Below are 16,602 nucleotides of genomic sequence, written 5' to 3'. Positions count from 1 at the left end.
ATCATTACAGCTTTGTAACATATTTTCAAGTCTGGGATTGTGATGCCTCCAGCTTTGCTTTTCTTTTTCAAGGTTGCTTTGGCTATCTGGGGTCTTTTGTGTTTCCATACAAATTTTAGGATTATTTGTTCCAGTTCTATGAAAAATGCTGGTGGTATTGTGATCGGGGTTGCATTAAATTTGCAGACTGTTTTGGGTAGTATAGACAAGTGAACAATATTCTTCCAATCCATGAGCATGGAATGTCTTTCCATTTCCTGTGTCATCTTCAATTTCTTTCTTGAATGTCTTAGAGTTTGCAGAATACAGGTATTCCACCTCTTTGGTTAGGTTTATTCCTAAGTATCTTATTATTTTTGGTACAATTGTAAATTAGACTGTTTTCTCAATTTCTCTTTCTGCTGCTTCATTGCTGGCATATGGAAATACAACAGATTTGTATACACTGATTTTGTATCCTGTGACTTTACTGAATTAATGTTTTGGTCTTACCAGTTTTTGGTTGAATCTTTCGTGTTTTTTATGTACAGTATCATGCCATCTGCAAATAGCGAAAATTTTACTTCTTCCCTACCAATTTGGAAGCCTTTCATTTCTTTTTGTTGTCTGACTTCTACGGCTAGGGCTTCCAGTACTATGCTGAATACAAGTGATGAGAGTGGGCATTCTTACCTTGTTCCTGACCTTAGGGGAAAGGCTCTCAGTTTTTCCCCATTGAGGGTGACGTTAGCTTTTCAGATATGGGGAAGACCTAATATTGTTAAGATAGTAAGTCTTTCCAAAGTGATATACAGATATAAAGCAATCTCAATCAAAATCAGGGCAGGGGTGCCTGGGTGGCTCAGTCGGTTAAGCATCCAACTTCGGCTCAAGTCATGATCTCGTGGTTTGTGAGTTTGAGCCCCGCATTGGTCTCTGTGCTGACAGGCTGGAGTCTGAAGCCTGCTTTGGATTCTGTGTCTCCCTCTCTCTGTTCATCCCCCACTCGTGCTCTGTCTCTCTCTCAAACATAAATAAAGATTTAAGAAAAAATTTTTTTTAAATCAGGGCATTTTTCAACAAACTGACAGACTAATGCTAAAATTCAGATGAAAATGCAAAATACCTGAAAAGACAAAACAACTTTGAAAAACGTCAGAAATCTTACAACACCAGACTTTAAAATTTACTAAAAAGCTGTAGTGCTCAAGACTGTGTGGTATTTATTGGTACAAAAACAGACCTAAACATCGATGGCATAGAATACAGAGTCCAGGAATCAATGGTCAAATAGTACAAATAAAAATTCAAGAAAAAATTTTTGATAAATATAGCCACCAAAATTAAAAATTCAGCTCTTCAACAGGCACTGTTAAGAAAATAAAAATGCAAGCCATTGTTAGGGGGAAATATTTGGAGTAAGTGTATGTGACAAAAGACATATTCAGAATACATAAAGAACTCTTGCAATGCAGGAAGACAAATAGTGGGCAAAAAATTTGAGCATTTACAATGAAGATACATAAATGATCTATAAGCATAAGAAGCTCAAAATCACTATGTGAAATGCAAATTAACACTGCAATCAGTTATATCTACACATCCATAAGAAGCTAAAATTTAAAAGGCTGACAATACTAAGCGTTGACAAGGATGAAGAGAAACTGGGACACATGTACATCGACAGAGGGAAAATAAAGCGAACAAGCACTTTAGAAAACAGTTTGGCTGTTTCTTATGAAGCATACACTCACCGTATGACACAGCTATTCCACTTCTACGTATCTATCCAAGATAAATGAAAACCTATGTCCACACAAAGACATGCACACGGCAGCTTTAACCATACTAGCCAAAAACTAGAAACAACTAAAATTCCAAAAAGATAAATGGATAAACAAACTGGGGTATATTCTTACAAAAGTCTATCATTTCATAATAAAAAGGAATGAATTACTGACACACACAACATGGATAACTCTCAAAAACACTGTTATATGAAAGAAGCCTTACAGAAAAGAGTTCATAGTGTGCAATTTCAGTTGTATGAAATGCTAGAAAAAACAACTCTAATCTATAATGACAGAAACAGATTACTGCTGAGCCCGGGGAGGAATGGCTGGGATAGCAAAATGGAATTTTTAAGAGTAACAGAAACATTGCCTATGTTAATTTTAATGGTGGCTATTCAAGTGTATAAATTTGCCCAAACTCATAAAATGGGTGCATTGTACTGTGTGCTAATTATACTTCAATAAAGCTGATGTAGAAAAAACCCTTACCATGGACTACAAATTCCCACATGATCAGGGACCTAGCTTCCTCTCATCACCTACTGTCTTCCCCTCTTCTGTGCTCCCTAGTCTTTCCAGCCCTCTAGGCATTTGCACATACTGTAATTAAATTCTACTCCTCTGTCAGGACTCAGGTCATAAGGCTCTCTCTGAGAAACTTTCCCAGACCCTCTTGATTCAGTCCCCTTCTTACATGCTCTTTTCACTCCCTGTGAGTGGAAAATGAATGAAATGAAAATGCCATTTGGCCCCAAATGGACACTAATTAGTGTAAGTCATATTTTCCTACATTCCTCAGCATACAAATAAACTCCTGCTATATTTGAGAGCAGGAAAACTAACAAGAAAAAAAAGAATTCGGGGATAGGGAATCCCAACCAATATGTTATTATCCCCCAGAAATCTGTTCTAATCCTGTTTGAGTAGAGGACCAGTTCTGGGTTTATTCAGTAAATCCAGTAATCCCAGAAGGATTCTAAGCGCCGAAATCCAAATCACTCAAACTAAAACTAACCCATTCTCCTCTGAATCCTTAATATTAGGAATGGACTGGACCCAGAGTTTCCAAGGTAACCATGAACTGCATTCAATGCTCACCTAATTCCTTCTTTCTACCAATGCTGTTTAGTCTAGACCAACATCTCAACATTACTATCAATGGCCACAAACCGACTCAGTCTCTGAAATACTGAAAGAAAGAAAGTAGCCTGGCCTTAGAGCAACATAGTGTGACTTACAATAAGGAGTTACAGTCTCAGCCTTTGCAATAATTATCTACATAAATTTTAGTACTTCACTGAACTTCCCTAGATTTCAATTTTTTTCATTTTCCTTATTCCTGCCCAGGGCAGGTATGCCTTCAGTCTCCATAGCTTCCCAAGCTTTTCCTTGAACATGGATTATGCCACTAAAGTTACAAATCATCTTCATCATGTTTGATATTCATTTAAACCAGTTTCACAGCACACTTGTGATGAGCACCAGGTGTAATATGGAGTATTGAATCGCTACATTGTACACCTGAAGCTAATAATTACACTGTATGTTAACTCACTGGAATTTAATAAAAACTTGAAAATGTCTTGGTGGGGGGTGGGTTCTTTGGGGGCGGTGTACTCCTTCTTTGTCTATTCTCAGGGGAAGGCCTGTGTAGTTTGGTGTAGCCTGTGTATGTATACGTACATGTGTGTGTGTTCTCATGTTCATGTATACGCATGTCCGTATGTGTGTACATTTCCCAAGTGCACAGGCTTTGGAGGCATTCACCAGTGAAAGTTTTCATACTGAGTTCACTTTGTGGGAAAAATTCTGATTGCATATTCAACATATTTTATAGATACAACAAGTCAGATTTTCTATTTAGTCCTATGTCCATCATTTTGGTAAACTGTGTTTTTGAGGATTTTGTCCATTTAATCTACATTTTCTACTATTTTGGCATAAAATTGTTCACAATATAAGAATAAAAAATAAACATAAAAAATAAATCAGTCTCACATTTAGTAGAGCTGATTATAAGTAAATCTAATTTAATCTTAATTCACATGAAATAACCTTATGCAGTATTTTTAATGCTTAATTACTTGCTACTCAATCACTCATCAGTAATTTTTAAAATATGAAAATAACATTTAATAATAAAAATTTACTCTAATATATATCCTTAACATTTATGTAAATATATAAATCACAGTACTCTCATTTATCATGCCATATATGTATATACATCAACACACATATATGGGAAAAAGCTAACTTTTTTTTCAAGTTAATTTATTTATTTTGAAAGAGAGAGAGAGAGAGAGAGAGAGAGAGCATGAGCAGGAGAGAGGCAGAGAGAGAAAGAATCCCAAACAGTCTCCACACTGTCAGCAAAGAGCCTGACACGGGGCTGGAACTCACGAACCATGATATCATGACCTGAGCTGAAGTCAAGAGTCGGACGCTTAACCGAGTAAGCCACCCAGGCGCCCCAAGAAAAAGCTAACTTTTTATCAGGTCTCAGAAAGGAAGAATTCATATAATTTATTAACTGTCACTGGAAGAACAATGACCACTTTCTACATAGCTCCTTTATTTACTCTTACACAACTCTGAAAAATCCTCTGGCTCAAAATAACAAGTGAATTCTTGAGAGAACAATTAAGCTACCAAAAAAATCAAACATAAGAAGGGAGAGAGGGAGGAAAATATATCATAATAAAATATGAAAAGATACTCAGGAGACTAATATTTTGAATACTGTTCATATAATCTTCACTAGAATATGCTACAAAGACAGGAAATGGTCTAAATAGTAATAAAAGTTGTGTCAGACCATTGTTCTAGTAATTTTATGAAAAACAAAGAAAACACAATCATTTCAAAGTACCTAGCTGAGCCATATATATATGTGTGTGTGTGTGTGTGTGTGTGTATATATATATATATATATATATATATATATACACACATATATATATATACACATATATATATGTGTATATATATATATATACACATACATACATACATACATATATACAGGTAAGTGGCTTCTTTATTTGTTCGCTATGCTGACACTTGTTTTTACCACATTACATTTCACATAGTACCATCTATGAAGCAGCAAAAACATTATTAAATTTGGGAAGTGGTAGTACTAAATAATAAATAAAGGATTTCCATTATTTAAATAGAGGATTTTACCCTCATTTCACAAAACAGACCCTTAGAATTCAAACTATTTTTCATTGATACCTCCGTCCTTCACTACAAAACAAAAATTATGTATGTTACCTAACACTGCCTAATATAGGGATGTCAAAGAAACCCCACTTTTGCTAATTTTAGTATTAAAGTAATTTTATAATCTTACTGATTCATATATATTCATATATATATTGGTAGAAATAATAATGACAATAATAGGCATTACTTGGAAATGTTTCATTATAACTTTATAAAGATATGCTATTTCCGTGTTCTGGTTTTTTGGTTTTAAAAAACTATCTATAAAAGGATGTTGTTTTATATATAAAATCAGTATTTCAGTTAAGTATGTGGATACTTCACATGTACACATTACAGGTTTCCAGTGAATAAAGTACATAATTATTACACTATCCCCTTTTTCTTTTAACTTACATTACCTAGATGTAGCTTTTTCAAATATTCTATTGGTTGACAATAAACATCACTTGATTATACTAACAATTTTATTGCTTTTTATCACTACTTACAAAATTATCTTGGTGTTAAAATACTAGAAAAAAATACAGGGTATTATACGAAAAGAACAAAAGGTCCTACCTGTTTCAACCTCATGAAGAACGTCTCTGTGAAAGTCTTTCTGCTGAAATACCAAAATCGCTCATTTGCAGGGTACACCCGTACGACAGTCTCCAGGAGAAAGCGGACAGGCTCCACCACCTCTGTGACTACCATATCCACTGCCACAGTCATGTACACCCGCTTATCTGCAGTAGAAATTTTCCATACATACATTATGATGTCTTTATCATTCCTTGACTATTTAAGAAAACAAAGGTTCCCCACTTATGAAAAAACTAAGGTCCTTTCCAATCATGTTACCATCTATGTTTAATTTTAAATGTTGTACTGTCTCTTTGATTAAATGGGTAAACAAACACATTTTCCAAGTATGCTTCTCAATACTCATGATCCTATCTAAACCAATGGTCAAAATCTCTGACAACCTTACTTTTTCCTTCCACAAATCAGGTCTTTAATATAAAAAATAAAATTTTCAGATAAGATGTAATTTTCTTTTACACAAAAACTATCTTTCAAATTTCCCCAAAAAACTCTGGAAAATCACAAGAATTTGCCCTTTCATCTTATAAAAAGAGATACAAGAAACTATTCACTTTGATGAGATGCATGAGGACGGTCAAATCAAAAGAGATGTTCAACCTTCACGATGCTAAATTTGTACAGGAAAATGCTTATGCAATGTTGTATATGCTTTAAGGTCTGTCAGTACCCTCATTGTCCTCTCACTGTATGTTCAGGAAAAACACTGATTAAGGTTCTTCTGTACAGTTATATATCTATATCAGAGTCTTGGCAAGTAATTTTAGGCAATAATATAGTGCTATCAGTCACAATTTCAGTTATTATTTAAAATGTTTACTTGGCCGAGGCACCTGGGTGGCTCGGTCAGTTCAGCATCCAACTCCAGGTTTCAGCTCAGTCCATGATCTCACGGTTTCATGAGTTCAAACCCCACATCAGGCTCTGCACTGGTAGCTCAGAGCTTGCTTGGGATTCTTTCTCTCACTCTCTCTCTCTCTCTGCCCCTCCGCAACTTGTGCTGTCTCTCTCTGTCTCTCTCAAGTACATAAATAAAACCTCAAAAAAAAATTAAAATGCTTACTTGGCCACAGACTTTTATTTTTTTTAAGTTTTTTAATGTTTTTTTTAAGTGTGTTTCTTTATTTTGAGAGAGAATGAACAGAAGAGGGGCAAAGAGAGAGGGAGAGAGGAAGTGCAGAGCCCAATGCCTGGCTCGATCTCACAAACTGGGGCTCAATCTCACAAATCATGAAATCTTGACTGAGCAGAAATCAAGAGTGGGACTCTTAACCAACTGAACCACCATAGCCTTTTTTAATTTAGATCTAGAATCTTGTAGGCTAGTGTCTAATGGTTTCCTTTAGTTTCACAATAGGCTGAAATACGGATTTTATTTTGTTTTATTTACCCTACTTGAGATTCATTGGTTTTCTTTTTTTCCTTTTCTTTTTTTTAAGTAGGCCCCATGCCCAGTGTGGGGGCTTGAACTCACAATCCTGAGGTTAAAAGCTATGCACTCTACCAGCTAAGCCAGCCAGGCTCCTCTTATTGGGTTTTTCAGTCTGGGTTTGGCTATTCCATATTGTCATTTCTTTGCTACTTCTTAAATATTTTTAAATTTTATTTTGTCCAGCATTTTTAGTTCTCGAAGCTCAAATAACTAAGCCCATTAGAAGAAACCTTCAATAGTGTTTTTAAAAAACATTATACAACATTTATGCATGTCAACTACACTTCTATTAATGTCAAATTCAACAAAAAATTCATTACATTCTTACTAAATGCAAGCATTCTACCTGCAAATTCAAGAGAAATGAGGATTCACTAGACACTGTACTTGACTTAGCAGACCTTAAAGTCCAAGGAGAGTACTATCAAAGTGTAAGAGACAATAACACAAAACAGAATACAAAACACAGCTTGGTGGTACAGTGAAAAGATCTAAGACATTTCATCTCCAGAGTTTCAACTTCTTCTGTAAGAAGTCAAAGTTTTTCATGAATCCTTTGAGTAAGTTATAATCTCAGGGACATCATTTGGAAATTTTAGAAATCAAGTCAGTGTTTTTCATGGCATATGAAATAATTTTAAATTTAAAATACATTATCTTTTGGATAAGAATATTATTGTAATATAGTATTAAGTTTATTTTAATAGAACAAATAAACTTTAAAATATATTATCTTCTGATAGAAGACCAAAGATTTATTAAAGAACAAAATCAAACTGAACTATGTGTTACATTAAAAACAGATAAAAATCGCTGTTATAACTCACTATTTGAAGTTCTTATATTTTATTCTTCATAATTATCAACTGGCTTATTTTTCTCATTTTCATGTTTACTTTCTGAATGATTATAAGACAGAAGTTTACAGGCTGGTCTTTACAAGCCTGTAGGCAGAATTTACAAACTGTGGGTGTAAAAATTATTTATTCCTAATACATGAAAGGCTCTATAATCATTATTATTTTTCTATCTTTTTAGCCCTCATTTTGAAATAGACAGCTTCATGTGTGATCAAATGCATGCAATTTATGCAACTGGTAAATATTCTTGCTAAAGAAATTTGAGAATAATTACCATGTAATGCTCTTCATTAATATATTTCTACATTAGTATTCATTAATATTCCTGTTTTAACCAAAAATCTACTGTGGATATAAAGAAACGAATATAAGACAAAAGATCAAGCCAATGGATCCGTTATTTTCTCAATACAAATTATTGGTTAAATCACAGTAAAGCATTTAGTGTAACTTATAACATTAGTTGTAACTCATGAGGTAAAAATTTAAATTTTAGTTTAAGGACAGATGGCAGAGGGGTAAAAAACACAGACAATTAACAGATATCTGGATAAAGTAGGAATAAAAATAAACACAATGGGAAGAATGACAGATGTACTATTTACCACTCATAAACTTATCGTTTAACACTAGACATGTCTAACAAAATGAAAAGGTAAACAACGCAGAAAAAAGCGTTTACCACAAATGAAATCCTGAATACACATTACTAAGATCCCAAAGGTCAAAAGACTGGAAAAGTAATTTAAAAATAAAAAACATAAGTAATCTATAAGGAAAACAGAGAACAGTTACCAAAGATATGCAAAATTCCAGAATTTGCTTTCCCTATTTCTTCCATACTCTGCTTCAAAATAAAATAACACTATAGTAACATATAAAGCACAAACCCCAAATATTTTCTACATAATCTAATAAAACTAATTCACATATCTTTGAGGAAGATTCTTTTGAAAGTGGAGGTTTTCCCCATAATGCATAAAGTATTTTTAAAAACCTGCAAAATGTATGGGGCTCCTGGTTGGTTCAGTTGGTTAAGCATCCAACTCTTGATTTCAGCTCAGGTCACAATCTCACCACTTGTGGGATTGAGCCCCACATCAGGCTCTGCACTGACAACAAAGAGCCTGCTTGGGATTGTTTCTCACTCTTTCTCTGTCCCTCCCTTGCTCATGCTGTCTCTCAAAATAAATAAATAAACATTTAAAAATAAAAAATAAAGACTTTGAAATCTAAATAACTTCATTTTAAATAAGCTCCAGAATTTTTAAAAACACAGCAAAACAACATTGACCATAATATAAAATTTAAAGCAAATAATAATGAATAATTTGAGAAAAGTTACCTTTTGGGGTTTCTTCATTAAGTGCCAGAAATATTGGCACATTGGGGTTCCAAATGCCGGTAATAACATAAGCTCTTCCATCATGGCTCTTTCCCATGGATTCCTATAAAAATTCAGACAGAAATTACTGAGAATACATGCATCAGGAAAATCACCATTTTAAATTATAAACATATCTTACTTTAAGCAATCAAATTTAATAAAATTTGGATTTACAAATGGATTTTTTTCTGTATTATTCACCACCCTACAAAAGCATTTCTTTCCTTATTAAATTCTAAGGCTTTCTTCAGAGTTTCTATTTACAGACACGTACCTCTTGGATAGAAGGAGCTGTACCTTCATATACTGACTCACAAAAACATAATATTGGAGTGAAGTTATATTTATCTTAGACTTCTGGTCATAATTTCATATACCTACATACAAGGTTGTCCACAGTTTCTATTAAAACTATAGTGTACATCTCACTGAAGATATTTAAATTGAATTAATAGTAAGTCAACAGAAAAACGGTATTTTTCTTCCAGTGTTCTAACTTATAGTATATTCTTAAAATATTAATTTACTTTATCACAATTAACACTTCTGAAAGTTCATACTTTTCTATTATCTATGTTGGATACTTGTATACTGGCTTACGATCAGTAACCAATGTTAGGAGGCTAATAGAGGTAATCAACACCCAAGTTGATTATCTCCCATTCACTCTTATACTTGCTCCCTCCTTCCCTTCACTCCTTCTCCCCTTCTTCATCTCCTCCACTCTTTCAGGCTCCTACTAAGCCCACTCCTGACCCTCACTGAAGAAGCCGGCAACTCCTATCGTGAAAGCAGGATCATATACAGTTACGTGCATGTATGTACGTGTGCAGGGGAGGGGAGGTTAGAGGTGTGCCCACGGGAGAACGGCACACAGCATACAAGTATGTGCATATGCAAAAGTGTATTATCTACAGAACTTTAAATTTCCTGTGCCCATTTCCTCATATTATGAATAGAGTGCTAGAAGTATCAGACTAAAACAAAGATAAATACTGTTTTTCCAATTTTACCCCAACACAGAAGCTTCTCTGAATCCCTATAAAATTATTTGTCATTTGGTAATTATTGTGTTTATTTTCCTAATGTATTGGTGGTATTTCACTAATCGAACTGTACAGCTTGAGTGCAGGGACCCTGCATTCCGGAGATGAAGTACACTCAAGGCCACGTTAAGGAAATTCACTCAGCACCTTCAACACTTTCATATATTCATATTCATTCTCTCTCTGTCTCCCCACCCCTTCCTCTCTCCCTCCCTGTGCCTATCCTCTCTACCTTCTCATTAGGTCCCCATTCAAAACAAGAATGGGCATCTGACCCCCAAAAAAACCCAATCCATTTCTGAACAAGAGCTTGTGCCATGCTTGACTCCAGAAAGATGAGTGAGCCCAATCAAATTATTTCTTTCAATTAACAAACACCAAGAAAAGTAGGCAGTCAGCAGTGGAGCTGAAAGGTTTTAATAAGAAGCCAGGCACTGACAGGCCACATAAAAAATGAAGTGATAACAGAAATTAAAAAGTAGGAAAGAACACATAAAGAAGAGTAGAGTATTAGGAAACCGTTAAGTGGTAGGAGAGAAACGGAGAAAAACAAAAAACCATTAAAAATGATCATGCAGTCAAAATACAAAGGCAGATACTGGGAGACAGGGAAGGAAGAAGGAAGAGTGAGGAGCAGAAAGAAAAGGGGCAGAGAAGGTGCAGGGAGGGAGAGATGAAGGCAAGGAGGGAAAGGGGAAGAGAAGGAGAAAGAGGAGACAGAAAGAAGGAAACAGAAAGGGAGAGGGGAGGGGAGGGAAGGAGGTATAGAAAGACAGGGGGGCAGAGCACCAGATCTCCGGGATCAAGGGCAGCAGTGAAAAAAAGAGAAGGAGCTCAAGCAAAAAAAAGAGACTCAAAGAAAGAGCAAGCCCATGGGGGGACGTGAGGCAGACAGGAAAAGTCCAAATAGCAAAAACCACTTTGCAGTGTTTAGGTACAATTTCATGAAGATCAATAACCTCTTCTATCTTCAAGGTGTTCTAAGTGGATCTCTGTTTCTTATAACCAAAATAGCCTAACTCAAACATCTGTATTTTTATGTCTTTGTAGTTCTCATAATACACCACCGCAATAATACTGTCTTACATCAAAAGCCCTCAATAACAGTTTCTCCTCATCAAGTACTGCATTTTTGTTATTGAACTAGACCTTTCTATCACGCAGACTGGCTTGCTCCCAGCCTCTGATAAAGATGCTTCTTGGAGCACCTGGGTGGCTCAGTCAGTTAAGCGTCTGACTCTTGGTTTTGGCTCAGGTCATGATCTCATGGTTCAAGAGTTCAGGCCCCACATCGGGCTCTGCGCTGACAGTGCTGAGCCTGGTTGGGATTTCTCTGTCCCTCTCTCTATGCCCCTCCCTGGCTTTCTCTCTCTCACTCTCCCTCTCTCAAAAAAAAAAAAAAAAAAAAAAATGACAAACATTTTCAAAAATATTTTAATTAAAAAAAAAAAAAAAGATGCTTCTTCAACTGTCTTTGCTGAAGAGTTCTTCCTAACTCTTCTGTCTCCACCACAAGCAGAGCTGACAAAATCAGGGACAGCAGGTAAGGGACATCCGGACAACCTAAGTCTCTACCCAAACTAGAAAAGGCAGGAACTCTAGGTGCCCTCCTCTTAGGAAAATAAACTAGGAAATACAGACAGAATGTGGCAGTTTACAATGGGAACATAGCAGAAAGGGCATAACACAGAGGCCGGAGAACACAGTAAGCCACAAATGAACTGTCAAGTCATGAGCAAGCTGAAGCTATGAGGTCAAGTAGGCAAACAGTAGGGTAAAGCAGACACACGGTACTGGAAAGAAATAACACACAGAAAAAGTAAAAAATGTAAGTTTGTGTTAATCTATCCATTTGTTAAGCAAATATGAGCCTACTATAAGCCATGGTCTATGCCTATTAAGTATCCAACAAGGAAAACAAAATGATCCTGACCCTTGGGAGCTGAGAGGCTAATGTTTTCCAAACAGCAATTTGTGACTCATTTGTGGATCATCAAATCAATTTAGTGGATTATGACCAGACATTTTAGTCAAGTAGAAGAAAAATAGAGTTCCTCATACACCTAAGGAAGGGGTAAGAACGGTTTCATGAAAATTTTATTTCTGCTTTTCTACACAAAGATTATAAGCATACTGGATTAAAATATAAATGAATTTGTAACTATGAGTCCAGCTACTGGCCCAGTGTCAATAAATGGTTAATTGTAAAGCTCCACAAGCTTTCCGAGGCATTTCTAGGACTTTTAAATTACATTCCAGTTCCAAGAAACCAGGCTCTACTGAGTTTTCAGCTCTTCTTGGTACTTTGCAGTTATGCTTTTCCTAGGTACTAAAGGGGAGTAAAATTTAGCACCTCAAAATGTATCTCTTTGGCATGTAGGCTATTTTTAGTCTGATTATTTTAAAAAACAAAAGACTGGGAAAGAACCTCTGACCTCCCCCTTATAGTGACCATAGATAACTACAGTATAAAATAAAGCAGGTGAAATAGGGAGGAACTTAGCAAAGTCTGTTAAAATTCCTATGTCCCATGGTTTCTGAGTGGTCTAGCAAACATTTGTTTGCCAAACATTTACTTTTTTTTCATCTTCCTATGGACTGTCTCCTTTCCCTTTGAGGTCCCCAACTTCTACCCCTTCTCCTTAGCTCAGAATGGCATATAAACCTCATTGCCTGACTACCTGTAGGCACCATATTCTTATGAAGCCCCAACACATATGGAATTAAATTTAATTCTCTCTTGTTAATCTGTCTCATGTCAGTTTAATTCTTAGACTAGCCAAAAGAACCTTGAAGGGTAAAGGAAAAATTTTCCTCACCAACTGTATCAATGGCTGTGGATCAAAAATTCTCATTTCCTTATTCCTACAGTACAAGGATATTCACCAAAAATATTCTCACTACTGGAAGACAATGGAGTCTCTGTTATTTGTATCCCCAAAAAAACAAATTTTATTTATACATGATTTTGTTTATATAATATATATGTGTAAGTAATATGGACATTTGACTAAAATATATTTTCACCTATAAATATGACTTTCTCTTTCATGTAGATCTTATATTAAACTAAATTTATAAACTTACAAAATGTCTCAATTCATCTTGCTTATTAGAAAATACTCACAGGGAAGAAAAGTTAGCATTCTTAAAAATTGTTCAAGATAAAAAGAAAAGTCTCACAAATTGTGAAACTAAATACAATTGTAGGATTTTTCAAAGTCTGTCAGAAAAAAAAGTGCAAGAAAGTGAAATTTGTTTTCAAAGTGTTCACATAATTAAACGAGTCATAGAAGAACATAACATCTTGCTCTAGAGGGAAGAACCAAGGCTAATTAGGCTAACTTATAAGGGATAGGACTTCTGGTGATTACAAAGAATTGACTTCGTAATAATCAGAACTGTCCCATAGTTTCCATTATAAGTTCCATTTTATGAGATGTGGTCTAGTCAAAGCTCAATAACCATGTAGTAAGATAGCACAAAGATCAGTAATAAATCACAACTACTGATAACTGCAAACACAAACCCTCCCAATTTTATCAACTATTTGTTGTACAGAAGCTTCAATGCTGACGAACCCTTTGATTTCAACATGGACTCTTCAAAGTGGAGGACTGCTCTGCCAAAGACACTCAAGACCAGGAAGTTCAATGCCAGTCTGTAATTCTATAATCTGCATTTAGGTTTCTCTGCCAGTGATTCACCTTAATCTTTTAAACTCCAAAAGACCATGACTAACTAAGACCTAGGAACTTGTATTGCATGTTCCTAAACTACCTCCTTATGGAATTTTCAGGACTCCAAAATGCTATGACTTGCCTTAGGTAAAACCACTTGTATTAGTGGTAGGTTGTAAAGAGCGATGGAAGAAAGCTGACTTGTTTTCACATTCAGTGGAACTGGTTTGTTCTTACCTTACCTATCTGTGCAATGCTTCCTCTGTATTTCTGTGGCTCACTGTACCAATCTAGAAGAGCACTTAACCTACTGCTGTAGTTACACACTTAAGAATCTGCTTCCATCACAAATCTATGAACCCACACATGGTAAGAGCTATGTTTTACCATAGCTATAAGCCCAGAACTCCACACAATGCTTGCCACACAATTATGTATTCAAAAAAAGGTTCAACGAACCATTGTAGGGCCACTAGAAAATCAATGTGACATTACCAGGGAATAACTCTAAAAAGCTGACAGAATTGATGATATTTAATTGACATCTATAAAACTCAGCTGAAAAGATGAAAACACGTAGTGCTTGTTATCTATCGGTAAGTGTAAAAAATCTCAGTCAAGTCACTTTATACTTAACTACTTTATACCTAATACTCTATTTCCTACATTTCTAAATCACAAAGTAAATGTTTTCATTAAGTACAATATTTTTGTTTAAAAGATAGTATACTATTTTCACATCAAACATCAACTTTCAAATATATATTAACCTTCAAGAACATTCCTTAAACAAATACAACTACAGTAAATATACTTTGCTAAGGACAGGTTACCAAGGAGTATAAATTCAAAAATGGAAGTGCTTTAAAGAAAACAAAAGCATTCATCACAGTCCTCAAATAATAATAGTGCATTAAAATAAATGAAAGGCACCATATTCACTCTAAGCATGCCTGTTATAATCATGTACTTGTTATTTTTGGCTCAAAGAAAAGATTATCTTCCTAAAAACCTAAATAGATGAATAGATGGACATTGTCATAACACTATCCTTTTATTTGCTTTAATTTAGCATATGATTTTTTGGTGGAAATTTTCCTAAATCTCTCCCTCATAAGTAATTTTAAGTTTGGGTTTCCAAATCTAATTAGTACTACCACACAGCTGAAAGTTAGAAACAATTTTGACAATATGACAAAATCTTTAAATAGAAAATACTTCTAAAATATAAAATAACTATCATCTATACTTGGTTAATGTGCTTAAGATTATCATTACCATATCCAGTAAATGCATGTCACTGTTCTTCACGTTTCGACCTGGGCTTAATAACATTCCAAAACATCTGAAAATATTGGGGGGGAAAAAAAAGGACAAATAAGGTATCAAGAATATATAGAAGCCCAGTGAGCAAAAAGCCTTTTTATAATAACTACACAATCTGAGCTCTGTATTTACAAGTAGCTTTAGGTTTTTTTAAAGAAACACCACAAAAAAAAGAATTCATTGAGGTACATAATAAAATCACATAGAAATAAGTTATCTAAATTCCCAGATCTTTATTTCTACATGTAAAATATTACCAATGATCAGAAACTGTGATAAAATGGCCACAAATTACTGACTGAAACAAAACATAGTAGTGAGATATGAATTAATTTCTAGGTAGAAATGAGACTTTATTTGCCTTGGAGTTATTTTAAACATACAGATCAAAATCAACCAACCCAATTAAATGAAAAAGGAGATTAAAAAAAAAAAAAATAAGACTGTGCTCTCTCTTTGTATCAAGCCAGATTAACAGAAACAACTACCCTGGCCTTCAACAGTCACTTTCACTGAGTAGCCTGTTAATATTTATTATACCTTAAGTTTGAAAAAAAAGTTATATGAAGCTCATTACTAAATGTATTAGTATATTAGTGAAGATATTATCCAACATACTATATACGATTAACTATTTACTTTGTTCTGTGTTTCCTGATGCTAGAGAAGCTTTAGGAATCCCATCAATACTACCACTTTATTTGTGAAGGATTTTCATAAGCTCTAAAATTTAGCTAAATCTAACGTTTTTATTTTTGTTAGACTATTATTATTTCTGCTTTTAGGTAAGAAAAGTAGAGTCTAGAGAAATTTGACAATTTACTCAAATTCTTTTCCCTATTAAATAGGTCTTATAAATCTAGAGGCAATGTGATCTGTCTTCAGTATCCCTCTGCCAACAACACATAGCCACACTTACTAGAGTGTTTGTATTGCAGCTCTCCAAAATTTTTAAATATGCTATGGAACATTTCATACAGAGATAGAGAATGTAAATAAATATGTTAAGATTTTTTTCATTTCAAAATACTGGCAGCTGACACATCAATCTGATCCTTTTTATTTTCTGAAAGTTTACCTTTCTAATAGCACAGCTTTTTCTTCCATGAACAAGTCTTATCCCAATTATGAGTCTAGTAAGTGGTAAAACAATATATACTTCCTGTGAGTACTTGAGGATACCATGCTCATGGTTCTCTTTTGGCATCCAAAATCAATCAAGTACATGACAAAGATAAAGTTCAAACATATTAGTGTACCACTGAACAAAATGGAATCTACTA

General features: G+C 34.6%; 1 protein-coding gene across 11 annotated transcripts in view; it reads right to left on the bottom strand.

The window, feature by feature from the left end:
• Window positions 1-16,602, bottom strand: part of RABGAP1L (RAB GTPase activating protein 1 like) — a 755,410-nt gene that overhangs the window by 629,513 nt on the left and 109,295 nt on the right. For all 11 annotated transcript variants that reach the window (XM_042925081.1, XM_042925083.1, XM_042925080.1 and 8 more), the window contains 3 exons: window positions 15,272-15,338; window positions 9,226-9,328; window positions 5,565-5,731 (listed from right to left, as the gene is read on the bottom strand). In XM_042925081.1, coding sequence (XP_042781015.1) covers window positions 5,565-5,731; window positions 9,226-9,328; window positions 15,272-15,338 — 337 coding nt within the window. The remainder of the gene's footprint in view (window positions 1-5,564; window positions 5,732-9,225; window positions 9,329-15,271; window positions 15,339-16,602) is intronic.

The sequence above is a fragment of the Panthera leo genome, chromosome F3 (assembly GCF_018350215.1).
Source record: "Panthera leo isolate Ple1 chromosome F3, P.leo_Ple1_pat1.1, whole genome shotgun sequence".
Lineage (NCBI taxonomy): Eukaryota > Metazoa > Chordata > Mammalia > Carnivora > Felidae > Panthera > Panthera leo.
This window is presented reverse-complemented; position numbering and strand designations above follow the sequence as displayed.